This window comes from Callithrix jacchus, chromosome 16, assembly GCF_049354715.1.
Source record: "Callithrix jacchus isolate 240 chromosome 16, calJac240_pri, whole genome shotgun sequence".
NCBI classification, from domain to species: Eukaryota; Metazoa; Chordata; class Mammalia; order Primates; family Cebidae; genus Callithrix; species Callithrix jacchus.
Window position 1 is genome coordinate 97,031,364 of NC_133517.1, and position 14,746 is coordinate 97,046,109.

At 45.0% G+C, this 14,746-nt stretch overlaps 1 protein-coding gene across 11 annotated transcripts in view; it reads right to left on the reverse strand.

Moving 5' to 3' along the window:
• Positions 1-494: 494 nt before the first annotated feature.
• Positions 495-14,746, reverse strand: part of VPS13B (vacuolar protein sorting 13 homolog B) — an 822,207-nt gene continuing 807,955 nt past the window's right edge. For all 11 annotated transcript variants that reach the window (XM_017965662.4, XM_078353467.1, XM_078353468.1 and 8 more), the window contains 4 exons: positions 9,341-9,517; positions 6,853-6,955; positions 6,045-6,294; positions 495-2,448 (listed from right to left, as the gene is read on the reverse strand). In XM_017965662.4, the coding sequence (XP_017821151.4) occupies positions 2,200-2,448; positions 6,045-6,294; positions 6,853-6,955; positions 9,341-9,517 (779 nt within the window). In that variant the 3' untranslated portion in view covers positions 495-2,199. The remainder of the gene's footprint in view (positions 2,449-6,044; positions 6,295-6,852; positions 6,956-9,340; positions 9,518-14,746) is intronic.

A 14,746-nucleotide genomic window follows, 5' to 3' on the forward strand; every position in this document is an offset into this window, starting at 1 on the left:
ACAATCCTAATAAAATCTGTCCCTGGCCTTCATTGCCAGTATTTGGTAGCTGTGCCACCACCAGATAGATGAAGTAGGTAATTCAAATGTAGGGTTTCTTACGCAGTATTGCTTTACTAATAACAAGCTAACAGTACGTAACAGAATTTGGATATATATCTAATCCAGGAGAAAGTTACTTAACTAGAATTGAATGTCTGCTAATGACTAGCAGAGTATGGTACTTTTTCAGAGGTTGTCTTAGGACTTTAATTCATGCCTATTTGCAAGCAAAGTGATACTGGAGAGCTTGGGAAAAAAAGACTCCTATTTTATTCAAAGCTAATTTAATCATTCACTTTATTAAGATAACAAAACCTGTGTATTACCCTTTTCAACTTGTGTAAAATTCAATGATGTGAGCTATATTAAACTCGGGTATTAGTGAAAATTGGCGTTGTAAAACCTGTTGGTAACAGTAGACATCTGTAGGTGGTCAGTAATTCAAGGATACCTTTTATTTTAAACGATTTAATAGTTCATATCAATATGCAAAATTACCATATACAAGGATTAATATTTATTTACATTTTAAAAAATAGTTACTCTTGAGGTTGACAACTGTCACTTTCCTAAATTAGTATTACAGAACAAACTGAAAGAGCCATTTCTCATAGTCAGAATTGTTCATTAAACCTTGCTTTCAGTAACAATTACAGAGTGACTTCTTAGCCCAACATGTGAGAGTTAAAGATGTGGTTATTGGGCATGGTGGCTCACACCTGTAATCTCAGCAGTTTGGGAGGCAGAGGCAGAGGAATGCTTGAACTCGGGAGTATGAGACCAGCCTAGGCAACACAGTGAGACCTCATCTCTAGAAAAAAATTTAAAGATTAGCCAGGTATGGTGGTGTATACCTGTGGTGGTGGTGGTATAGTCCCAACTGCTTGGGAGGCTGGGGTGAGATCACTTAAGTCTAGGAAGTGAGCTTGAGCTGCAGTGAGCCATGATTGTTCCACTGTACTCTAGCCTGGGTGACAGAATGAGATCCTGTCTCCAAAAAAAAAAAAAAACCAATAATGAGCATTTAAAATTGCATTCTCTTAGCACCTCAAAATTGTAGGTAACAAGCTATAGACCCAAGTTTAAATGTAATCAGCAAACATGTTCTAAGTTACTGGACAATTTACTGAACATTTAAGATACCTGATGACCCAAGATCTTGAGTCAAACCCATTCTTAGGTGCACTATATTGGACACTGGGAATATCTTAATGCTTTGTCAAGTCAATTCCACAGAATAACGATCTGGACTGGTATTGTTAACATTAATATTGGGGTTCTTGTGTGCTCCACAGTGTACCAGGGAGTTTCCATGATGTATGTTTTGTTTATGGAACCAGGCAAACTCACTTGAGAACTTTGGGACTGGATTTCAATATAGGACAAAGGATTTACTCAAAGTTTGCTTAGTAAAACACAAACTGGAAAAACACTTTTTCTAAAATGCACCTGGACAGTAATTGATACTGTTTTGTAAATTTTAGTAAAATGCAGACTTCAGAGGAAATATACATAGCAGCGTTCAGTAAAAGAACAGCATTGCAGTTAAGTGACAAATGTCACAAGCCACAAAGTCCTAAGCATTTCATTTAAAGAATCCTAGGCCTTTGCAGACAAAGGAGCATGAGGCCAAGGTGGTGACAGCCCAAAAACAGATGCAACTTGAAGTTTTAACTTTGGTTCTCCACTCTTAAGGCCTGGTCACATTCTGTGATGGAACAGTGTGTGTTAATAGATCCAAATTACAGTAGAAATTTTTGTGAGTGTCATAGAACAAAAAAAAATGCATCTTCTATGTGTGGTAAGAACATAAAGGGCCCTGTTAATCATTGTCTCCAAGTGGGAAAGGAGCATGGTTTTGTCACGTTGAAGTGTCTTTTAGAGGTAAGGTTCTAAATACTAAAGGAAACTGACACTATAAGGAACTGTTGGCCTTGTGTCCATACTGGATGTTAAAGCTGATGAAGCTTTTTAAAAAAACGGCAGCCCTGTATAGTGGCATGTACCTGCAGTCCCAGCTACTTGTGGGTTGCAGTGGGAAGATTGCTTGAACCCCAGAATTTGAGATCAGCATGAGAATACAGTGAGACCCTGTCTCAAACCCAGAGACTAAATCACACAAGAAGGAATCAATATCAGCAGCATCTCCGAGGGGACTCAAGGAAACCCTTTCCTCAGGGCTTTATTTTTCACTATGGTAAATTTACTAATGAAGACCTGAGCGAAATGTGGATCAACCAAGTAACGGTATGTTTTAACAGTGGAGGGGGGAGGTTCTGCAGCCACCACAGGGCATGGTGTTTGCATGGAAGAGCAGCTGGGGGGCAGGTGACAAGATGTCTTTGTGATATAGTCCACAAGTCTGTTGTACTGTTGCTCTGACAGTCTCTCTCGGACTCCGTCTACCTAGGATCCAAAAATAAAGACTAATCAATTACTAGACCCTTATGAGAGTTGCGGAACAAAATAATTTTTTGCCTTGATGCACTTGTACGTTATGCCTTTTAGGTCATCTATTAACGCCATTCCCAAAACAGTGTTTCCCGTTTCTCTCTGAGATAAGGCAATGGTAATGCAGTTTTAGCAATATAACAAAAGCTGTACATGAGACTATCAGTGCAGCCTCCTTTGAATGCGCAGTTAGTGTTGCATAAATTCCCATGCTTGAAAGCTGATGATTTGATAACATTCTGCTCATTAACTATTAGAACATTTGCCATTGCTTTTTAGCAACCAGCCCAAGGGAAAAAAAAACTTTCTTCTGCATAAATCTAATCAACAACATTAAACTCAGCAGTGAAATAAAAGCTCTGTTTGCCTGGCTCCCCAAACCTCTTCAGATAGATAGAAGGTCTTAAAGTGGAGAACACCTCTTTCAAACCAGTGGCTTTGGACAGAGCATTTTAAAAATACTGTTTGAACTGTAACATTTTCTGATTTTATAAGTCCTAGGATTTAAAGCCAGAAAAAATAGAAAAACTGGGCAGTGGAAGGGGAAATTTTTATGGAAAATAGGATGCGAAGTACATTTATGGTTCATAAAAGTCTGGCTCGTCTTCAGTGAAACAAATAGAACTGAGATGTACTAGGTTCTTCCGTGAGATTCTGAGAAAGCGCTCATCAAAGGCAGTTGAAGCTGTAGATTCTTCCCACCGTATCTAGTCTGTAGATCAAGTGCAGTTGGAAGTTTGCAGTTGTAAGCCACTGGTTTACTCTGGAAAAAGTGGTAAAGACTTTCTAGTTGTGTGTGTGGCCCAGAGATAATGCAATCAAGGTGTCTGAAAAGCTGGAGAAAGCCCTTGTGATGGCAGAGATACAGTAAAGGGGCTTGCTAAAGGAATAAGCAGGGAATCCCTTAGAGTTTGGATCTTGTGGTGGTAAGCGTGAGGAAAAGTCCCAAAAGATTCACTAACAGATGAAAGCTGTGCACCACCAGGCAAAAGCCAGAGCTCTGATATCATTTGATGGGGCCAGAATGCAGCTGGAAAGCTTTGAATACACAGAAAGTTTTAATTGCCCCTCCTGAACAGCAGCACAGGAAAACCCGTGTTGTGAAAGGAACGCAGCCAAGGAATAAATTGACCTTCTGACTCATTCTGAGCCTCTCATAAGGGATTTCAATAATGTGCCAGGCATATTAAGCAATTATTACCCCTAAACTGGTTTCATTTAACCAAGAAAAGCAAATGCTGATTTTAAAAAAATTTCAATCCTGCCATATTTAAATGTACCACATGATGTCATCTACAAATTAATTCCTTCCAAAATTCAAAGGAGCTGTGTTTCCTAGCATCTCAGGCAAAAGCTAAAAACCAGAAAAGTTGTTTATACAAAGATCTTAAAATACTGCTTTTAGTCTTCACTGGAAGTGTTCAGAGCAGACAGGGTTCCTTATGTCTGGATTATGCTGGGATGCACTAAGAGCCAGGCAGCTCAAGAAAGATCACTGACAAGGCAGCACTGCTGGCCCCCTCCCCTGCCCACTCATTTGAAAATACCTTGGATTACAGCACTTGGGAGGGTTTAGTCTCAGATGCTCTGCAGCTTGAGTTTTTGTGGGGGTGGGTAAGAGAGGTTAGGTTATAGACACAGGATTAAGGGAACAGTTACTCCTATTAATGACTTAAGGAGAGAAGTAAAGTGGAATAGAGAAAGCAGAACGTGGAGGATTAAGGCACGATGGCCTATCCACCTTCTGGCCAGTGCCCAGCTTTGGCTGTGTGGGCACAGTGCTCCTGCTCTCAGTCATGTCTTCCCACCTGTTTTAGGCCTTCCTTAATCCCAACCCTCTTTTAGCCCTGGATACCAGTGGAAAATCTGTGTTAAAAATCGTATCCAGAGCTTTAGTGCTGCTTCCTCTGATGCCACAGTCCCAATAATCTTGGCAACTTTTAGGTGTGGTGACTTCAGATATGACCTCAACCCCTAGAGAAACTGAGGTCTATTCCCCTCTAGCTATGATGATTCTCCACAGTACCTGCCTCAAACACAAAAGAGAAAGATCACAGTTGAAGACAGGTCAACAGCAAAAGAATCTCCAGTTGCAATAGTGTAAGGTCTCTGAACTGCTTCCCAAGCAGCGAAGGAATCATGATGGCCACAGGGCCTCGGAGGTTTCTCACTAAGGACTAAAGACTTGACAGTAATGTATCCCTTGCCAAGTCCTGTAGCCAGATCACTGCTGCTTTATTGTCAACTGATCAGAAGATTTTGGCAGATCTATTAAAGTCAGCCTGGACATCTGACCTCTGTTTATTCCCAGAAAGTCATCAACTCGAAGCAGCAATGTAGTCCTGGTGCCAAACCGTAGCTTAAAGCCTGTGATCATGATCCAAGAAACTGGAGAAATCTTAAGAGTTGTTGTGGTTGGCTGCTTTCCATCTTCTCAGATAATTTTTCCCAAACAGTGATGTGAGGGAGACAGGCTCCCATCCCAGGAAGAGAATAATGAAAGAAGGGATCAGGCAGGACCTGCTGGAGGCAGGTTTGCTGTCCTTTGCTAGGGCCATTCAGTCCCCAGGTTAGGGCCAGCAGACTCTAGTTTGCCACTGATCCACCACCATCTTGCTATGTGAGGAAAGACATCTGTTTTTAGGTAAATAAAAATGAGGGTCTCGTGGATCAGGCCATCATCTGGGAAGGAAGGGCAGAGAAGTTTTCCATTAGGTGCACCTGTTTACCCTGGGCTGGACTACAGGAAGCTGGGGTCTTTCTGATCAGAGCTCACCTCTGACTCCTGATACCCAGTATGCCTTGCCTGAACATCCGTTCCAGATTAATTTGTGCATGCCAGGAGCCAGCCACAGAGCTGCCCCAAGATCCTAAGTGTCATCCCCAGGGGGAACTCCGGTACTTAAGGAGTGGGAAACTATCCTGTGGGAAAGACAACACAGCCAGAGAATACCCGTGGATTTGAGAGACAGACCAACTCAAAAAATGTTGACCCTTGAAGTCTCCAGGTTTGGGGGTGTGGGAGGGAGTGGAGAGTCTCTGTTTCATGATGCCCCTTCTGCAGAGGGCCTCTCCAGCATCCACAGACCTGTTGCAGCCAATTGCAGGCCTCAGGCAGCCAAGGACCTGACTTTAGGCTTTCAGACCAGGAGCCTCCTTTGTGGAGCAGTCGCCTGGAATTGCTGCCCCAATCCTGGCCCTTCCTGTACCGACCCACTCATTTTGGAACTCCATTGTCACCCCAGCCCCATGACAGCCAAGCCAGATCAGCCTTGTTCAATCCACATGGTAACTTAGCCCGAGACCTTGAGATCTGCTGGCTGCCTGCGGGGCTCTCCTGGGCAACTCATGTTCACCTCTGGGTGGGGGCTTCCCAGTGCCCTTTTGTAGTGGCCTTCTGGCCTGCACACTCCCCCCTCTGCGTAGCAGCTCTCCTTGGTCTCCAGCAGCTACACAGTGGCGGTAGCTTGTAAATGCCTGGGTACCATAATCAGCCTGCTTCTCAACCTTCCTGGCAGCTAGTCTTGGTTGCCCTGTTTTCTGAAACATACCTCCAAATCACAAGCCACTCTTGGCTGCTTGAGCTGCACTGTGAGTAGATTGTTCTGTTTGCTGTCCTGTGCACAGTCGATCTCTGTGATGGGGAAGGCCTGCTGCTGTGTGTCCTCACTGACACTCACCACGAAGAGCACTTCCGATGTCAGCAGCAAGCACCCTTCATGCTCCTGGCCTGAGCCCCTCACCAGAACCACATCCAGGGCCATGTGGACTTCTGGTCTGCCCAGAGACTGAAGCATTTTCCTGTTTAAAAGGAGAAAAGTGAGGCCAGGGGCCAGATTTGAAAAGGTAGTCACTTATCAGTGCTCATTATTTACCAATGGATGGGGCAACACTATAGAAAGCTCCCCAAGGGCAAAGGGCCCTCACCAATCCAATTATTCATTTTAGCTTGAAATGTAATTGTCAACTGATTCTGGCTAAGAAAACCTGCTTCCTCCTGGGAACAAAGATTGCCTTTGCCTAGCTCCTTCTCTTCCCATTAGAAATGGCACCTCTGATTAGAGTGCTGGTTCCACAGGGAATCTTAGGCCCTCTAGCAAGACTGGGCTTCTCTGCCAATGTGTGACCTTCCTTGAGTGGTCAGGTATGGAGCAGAGGAGTTGTGCAGCCAGCCCCAAACCTGGGAACAGCAGCCTCTTCCTGTCCCTCTACAGTGCTCTGGTGTCGCCTGAGATGCCAGTGCCAACAATGGCCACGCCTGGGCTCCCTGGAAGCGTGGCTCATTATCTTGAGAGCAAGCCAGGAGCTATTAACATACAGTATGGATGTAAAGTTGAGCAAGTGTCTCAATAATTTTACCAGACATATTTGACATGGCTGTTTGGAGCCTGGTCAGCATGTAGATCACTTGGCTGATAGCGCTGTTTGGGAAGCTGAGAAAGTCCAGCTCCATGTAAAATACCTGTGGTAAGAGAAGTAAGGGAGTTTTACTAGTTGTTTTCTGGAAAACAGTTTCATGCTGCAATGATGTCATCTGCTCAGAGCCATCCATAAAACGTTACAGATCCAAAATGATGTCACATCTTTGGAAGCTAGTGTATAGATAATCTTTAAACATTACGATGTCCTTCACCTTGGTGACCTTGCATTAGTAAACTAAAATATGAATGTTACAGTCCAAGCACAGACTAGCAATTAGAGGAAGCAAAAATGCTCCCGAGAGAGGCTGGTCATGAACAATAGCTTAGACATCATCTGTGATTGATGTGTTAAGAAAAGTCTAGACAGGTCAGCCTGTATGGTGGCTTATGCCTGTAATGCCAGAAGTTTGGGAGGTCGAATCAAGGTGGTAGGATTGCTTGAGTCAAGGAGTTGAGAGACCAGCCTGGAAACAAAAGTGAGACCCCCATCTCTACAAAAAATAAATTAGCCAGGCATAGGGGTGCACGCCTGTAGTCCCAGCTACTCCAGAGGCTGAGGTGGGCGGATCACTTGAGCCCAGGAGTTGGAGGCTGCAGTGAGCTATGATTGTGCCACTGAATGCCAACCTGGATGACAGCAAGACCCTATGTTTAAAAAAAAAAAGTCTAGATTGTTAGTTGACTTTCTTAATATTAATACTTCTTTATCTGTTCTAGGGCTAGTCAAAAAATAAACACAACACACACATATATATACAAAGGCACACCCTTTGCCTAGATACAGTATTTAAATGCTAAGTGACTTAATCCAGCTGTTAAACACAAATCCATATACATTTATGAGCATGCTTGGGGTCTCTGGTTTATGACATGCTCTCCCTGGTGCCAGCACCAAATGAGGGCACCCAGCAGCAGCCACATAGGCCTTTACAGAGACTCTCCAGAACCAAAGATGGTACAGCATGTGTGCTTTCAGAGGGCTTGTAAATGTTTATAAACGAGGCATAGTCATTAGACTAAGAGTTAGCGGTTTGTAAAACCTTCAGTTTGGTAATAAAAGTTTTACAAGAGTGATAGAAACCAAAAAGGCCATGTGAAGCTCTGCTCTGAGATCCTCTTACATAAGGGAGCATTCCTCAACCCTGGGAAACACGGTGAGGGACAATGGCACTTTCAAAACCAAAAGAATTTATGAAGTATGACTTGACTTGACCTCACTGAGGTCTGCATCAAAAAGAATACTATTTTTATTCACATGTAAGCGCTTGATAAGGGAGAGTTTAACTTTTCCCACTAATAGGTTATAGCAAATCTTATTGTCAGTTTCTTGTGAGTGAAAATGTCATTCACAGAAGGAGAGGGAAATGAGGGAGACGAGGGAAAGCGAAGAGGAATGCATGCTGGCGTCCGTGTGGTCTCTTAAAGGACGCTATCCGGATGGCTGCCTGAAGAAGTATGGGCACTCATTCATCTCTACTCCCTTCCTTTCAGATGCTGTTTTTATGCCCTGATCTGGCTGCCTCTTGTCAGGCCTCCTTGAAACATCCCATGGGCTTTATGGCCAGATGTGGATGCAGACACAGTGTGCTCACATGTGTGACAAACCGGAGGGCACTCCTGTGGTTTGTGGTACTAGCTAGACAGCCTGCTTCATGACCAAAATGATGACACCAATTTTAGGTAAAATGGTTAACAGTTCCGGCCACAGGTTTATGGAAAGTCACTTTAATGCACTCTGCCAAGAATGCACAAAATGAGCCTGGGAGGAGGAGCTTCCTTTTACAGGCACCCACTACTCATGTGTGCACACTGCTGCATGGGGAGAGGCCCTGGCACACCCCATCCAAGTGCAAGTAGTGCCCTGCGCCCATGCACTCCACAGCTGTCTGCCTGGGGAAAGGGCTTTTAGTTGTAGACTCTTTGCTTCTGCTGGCCGGGGGACTCAGCCTGGCTGCAGGGAGTGGGATGGTTGTTTTATGGGTGAGAAGGCTACCCCAAACCCAAAGATCCATGTGCACATCCACACTGTCTCATTCTCTACTGCTTTTTAAAGTTATCTTCCCACAACCTCTCTCCTTCCACATTTCTCATAGGAAAAATCATAATTCTTTTCTCTACTGTATTCTCCATTCTGCCCTCCACCTCTAAACTGGTCACTTTTCATTATGGTCTATCAAGTGTACTGGAAAAAGATTCTATGACATATGTAGACTGAAACTAGTAACTGGTTTCCCGATTCTACAGTTTTATTATTTTTTCTTAGTAGTAAACTTCTACTCTGTGTAAATAAGCATAGAGAGGTAAGAAAGCCACTTGTTTCCTACCCCTCTGCCATGTGAAAGGTTACATTATCTTGGGAAACCCTTGGTATAATCACGCAAATCAGTAAAGTCTGGGTTGGCCTGACGGGTTTTCCACCAGCTTACCATAGCCAGTCTGTGACACCAGCTCAGCGGCTCCTCCGATGGGCTTTGTGAACACCCCCATGATTCCTTTCCCCACACCTGAGATGACACCCTTGGCCTTGTGTCCTGCTGAAGCCTGTGCCTCAGATGTTTTCTGGAAGTTCTGCATCGGCTGATCAACGATACCAGCAATTGCACCTGGAACAACAAAAGTCCTCAGTAAGGACAGAGGCTTAGAATCCTCAGAAAAGGAAAGGCTCCATCTGGAACATAGTTTTATCTGGATTGAAAATGAGTCCCCACCCTCATTATAAAGGTTTTACTACCCATTTATTTACCAATTATCTAAGTACAACGAGGGCAGCAGACATTTATTATCATCAACAAAATACAATGTTCAGACAGAGTTTGGTTCACACAGTGAGGATCTGTGAAGTTTGGTTCAGAATTTCACACACCTGTCAGGAATGCAAAGTGTCGCCCATACATCTTTCCTCAGAAATCAGGCAACACAGTTTAGAGGGAGAAGCTAACAGTTCCCGAGGAGCAGAGAAAGACTCTTCAGCCTAATACTGATTCAGGAGGATGAAAAACCAGAAGGGTTAGCCCCTTTCTAATGTTCCACTTTTAATAATAATCGTAACAATCCTAATAATTTAGTAGTAGTAATAGATTAATACATAAGAGTAATTATTGATATAGTAATGATTATTTTGATTACAGGTAATCTATCTTGAATGCTTACTAGGTCTGGGGACTGTGTTAAGGAGATTTTCCCAAGATCACAGCTGTTAAGTGCACAGAGGGTCTGAGTCACAGCATAGCTCTTAACCACCAAGATATTCACTTACCCTGTTTATAAAACAGGCTCTTCCTCTTTGCCAATCTTGGAAAACCTTTCTCTCTCACTTCAATTGAGGTTTGGCCACTCACTCCTCCTTGAGAAGAGCGACCAAAACCCTCTGCAGCCCTGCTCCCACAGCGGCAGCACAGGCCATCCCTCGCCTGCACTGAGCCTGAGGGTTACAGATGAAAGGAGCCCCTCAGGCAGTCCTGTGGATACAGCCCCTTGCTCCTCCTACTTTGAGAGGCCAACCGTGAGAGCTAAAGAAGCCTCACCATTCTGATTTTTTTCATGATGGAGTGGAGGGTTCCCTGACTCAGAAAGAAGGGAACATTTCTTTACAATTCTTGACAGAATTCTGTTTTCAACTCAAAGCTGCTAGGATTGGTGAAAATGCTGCAGCTGTGTGTAGAAGTTTTAGTGCACATAACATCAATTGTAAAGGAAATGTTCTTCATGGACTCCATTCCTCTGGGTTTTCACAGAGCCATTTAAGTTTTTGCACTGACATTCAGAATGGGCTGAGGCAACAGGCCTGTTTCTCAGCCCAGAGTTGTGCTGCCCAAACCATCTACAGAAACGACAAGGATGAGCAGAGGAAGCTGCTCCCGGCAGGCCCAGGCAGCCCCAGCAGTCAAGGGTGAGGGTCACTCTTTCAGCACCGCAGACAGCCAGGCCTGGCTCTTGGCGGGAAGCACCCCTCACTTCCTAGTGACACTCCACTCTCCATCTGGAAGATCAGAAGTCAGAGTGGCCACACTGAGGGACAGGCAGGAACCCTGGGTCTTCTCTTCTAGTCACCTCAGCAGATTATCCAAATGAACAGCATCAAATCAGAGGGTGGAGCCTGGACCAGCTGCAGTCACCAGCACAGGGCACTGATGGTCACCTGCTCCAGCACACACAGTTACTGGGTGAAGCCTCCTCTGTTCCTGCTCTTCCACTTTCTCCGGCCACAGTGAAGGCTCCAGTTACTGTGGCTTTGATAGATACGACTATTCGGGCAGCTCCAAAGTGAAAGCCTGAGCCCCGAGACAAGGTGTTAGATTCTGAGAGTCAGAGAGGGAGCTGTGGGACCACCTGCCCCCACCTTAGCAGCAGACCCTTGAGGGGGAAAGCTGGCCTGTCACACACACCAACATCTCACCGGCCACCAGGTGCCTTATCTCCCTCTGCTCACAAGCTGGAGAACAGAGAGGCCGGAAGAGCAGCAGCCGCTTCATGGTCCGTGTAGCCCTGCTTTGAGAGAGGCAGCCCCTCACAGAGCCTGGAATAGCTCTCCTCTGAAGTATAATCCAGCTAAATCCCACAACTGGTAAATTATTGACTGTCATAGACTCAAACTCTGCTCGAAGGCTTTCAGGAGTGGAAGCTGATCCCAAGACTTGCCTGCTGGCATCAGGCCCGCAGGGTGGGCGGCCACATGGAGATGGCTGTGATCTGATGGCCAGTGAGGAGAGACGAGCGTGCCTGGGAGGGGTTTCCAGGACTGAGTGAGTGCTGCATGTCGCACGACACCGGAGCTATTGCCTGTTGTGCCTTGGAAGAAAGAGGAGGGGGAGGAGGAGGAGGAGGAGGAAGGCCTTCATTGTAGAGTGGGAAACCATCAGGCTTTCCCTCACCTCTTTCTGTCACTTGCTCCTAAGCCTTGGGCAGAACTGGGTCACTGAGCTCTGGAAGTTCCTGGTGATGTGGCTGTTTTGATGCTGCCTTTACCATGTGGTGTAATTTTGTTTCTGGCATTTTTTTTGGTCACACTATCAGAAGCACAGGTGTAAGATGCGATACCACGACACACCTCACCATTCTGGAGAGAAACGAGACCCACAGAATATACTGCAACATTCCAGCTTGGCGCTGCTTTTTTGGCCAGAACAGATGAGCAAACTGAGAAGGAAGCACTTTTGCCTGCCGTTCCTAAATTCTCTGCTGACTGTAATATACATCAGTCTGCTAACGGCAGACAGTGGTACTGGAGGGATGACTCTTAAGTGCTGTCTCTTGGGATGTGCAACTCTTGAATCACTCCCTTGGAGGGGATTTTTCTTTATTCTTTTTTTTTCTTTTAACAATGTAAAGAGGTTTTAAAAATTGTGTATATGTAACATTAACCAGGATTATTTAAAGTCAATAAATTTTTATTGAAGGAATTCCATGTTGTGATATTTTCTACTGTTCAACAAGGTTACTTTAGATCCTCTAAAGAGCTGGAGTGAAAAGACTTCTCTTCAAGTTAGCCCATTTTCATGAAACTGATGCTTATTTTAATCCAGTTGTCCTGTCAGCCTATACTTCTTTTATTTTGGCTTCTGTCGTCTCCTCTTAAAATGGATATACTGATAAAGACTTCAAAATTCACCAAGAATCACTGGGATCTAATTTCTTCAACCAGTTTACTTTAGGGTCCTTTTTACTGTAGGAGGTGGATCTGCCTGGTTCTCAATTTGACACCCTCTCTTAACATATTCATCAAATCATATTGACTCCTAAGCGATCACACTCAAGAACAGTACAGGTGTGGAAATATGCCGCCAGTACTTTCAACTCCAGACATCCTGTTCTCAAGATAAAAGCCTTTAAAACAAAAGCCATCTTATATACCAAGTCAACATGAAATTGGAATGCAAAAGTAATACTCCGGAGGATTTCCCTCATATCTGGAGGGGACTTTTCTGATTCACCTGATGGAGGCCTGTTTTGTTGGGATTCCAGATGGCATAGCCAAAAGTGCCCAAGAGAGAGGGGGTGGTCTCTGGGGAATCTAACAGCACGTCACAAATCAGGAAGTGACCCAAAAGAAGCAGGGATGAGAGAAGCAATTCTCGACATCCCGGCTTTGGTGTTCCTGAGAAGGCATCAGGTCTGGGAGGAAACAGAATGCAGCTGTGACGTGGAGCTGCACGTCCATTCTTAGTGCAGGCTCCAGAGTGTAACAGAAAGTGAGGGTGTTTGGGGAACCAATCTGGTAGATGCAGGCAAGGCTGATGCTAATACTGCAGGCTAAACAGAATTTTTCCAAGAGCCGATGCTTTTGGAAAACTCATGGAGCTCATCCAAAAGCCTCGGTGGCATCTCTCAGCCAGCAGACACTTTTCCTTGCTGACCTGGGGCAATGCGGCTGGGCATATAGCTAAAGACTTCCTTCAATTTTCAAGAGCCTCGTAACGCTCCACAGTGTCCCCATGAGGGTGAAGCAGAGTCAAGAGGTCCCGCCGAATCCATAAACATTGAGGGGAAATGTGTTTTTTCCTCTACTGGAACTTGCAATTGTTCAATCTCCCCACATCCAGATTATTTCCAGGCCTGGAGCCCCGCAGGGGTAGGTGACATGGTAGGAAGGCCCAGGCTCCTGTCCTTACTGGAGGTTTGACCTAGCCAAGTCACTTCCCCTCATCCAAAGTGGTGAAGCTGTGAAGGGTTAAGAAGTCGTGAAGGTTGTGAAGATCAAGTAAGATGACATCTTTGAAAATGTGTGGGCTGGGCTGGGACTGGGGCAGGCCAGTGCTGGCGGGTGCAGCCAGCATCTACAGAGGAGGTTTATATTACCCCGAGAATTCATAATCTTCTGGAAATTACCAGATATGCAGAAAGACCCCATGAGCCCATTGCATTTTCCAAAAATGAATTCCCTGGCATGCAAAAGAATATGCAAGACACAATGTCTACAGCAAAGATCGGAGCGTTATGACTCACCCTCTTGACGGGACCCACGCCCAGAAAGGTGACCTTATTAGGGCAGATTTGTGATTCGTCATACAACTGATTTTTCTCATCAGGTACAATCTTACACACTGAAAACTCAGCAGTGGCTGGGGCTTCTGGGTGGGAAGAGACTGGAACCCTCAGGCTGGAAGGGAGTCAGGGGGTTGGGGTGGAGACAGCCACACACCAGTCAACCCAGATGTCTCTCTCTCTCGATTGCCTAAAAGCTGCTAGAAGGGCTGGGGTAGAGACAGGGAAGCTCTCAACCCCAGAGTAGTGGTACTTAGTTAAGCTTCCAGTTCATAGCATCAAAAGGTCCAGAGTCGTAAAACAATGACCTTGAAATCCCCAATATAACCTCATTGTCCCTTCCACCGGTTACAGCCACATAATCTATTGGATTAAGCAAAACTATCCTGCCATTGCTCAAATGTTTCTCTTTGCTGAGACACTCTTGGAAACCATGCAACTCTTAAGAGTTCACTTGCTACCATACTATGACAACGGTAGGTGCTATTTGCCAAACATGAGCACAGTGGCTGCCACATAACTACCCACTGTTATTTCTAACGATGGTATCACTAGGCCCAATATAAAAGAGAAACGCAGGTTCAGAGAAGAACTTGACTGAGATCACAAAGAAAGGACTTGGACACCCCAGCCTGAGGTCTGGGGCTTCTGAGTGCAGGGTCCACTGCCATCCCACCTTCCCCAAAAGAGTCACCATCACCTTTGGGTTACTGAGTTCAGCAAGAAGGATGCTCCTTTACCTAGCTCATTTATCACAGGTCACCAGCTTCCCAGTTTCCACATATTATCAAATGACAGTGCCACTGTCAGTCAGCCACACCACTGAATGTTTTTCACCATATAACTTCTAG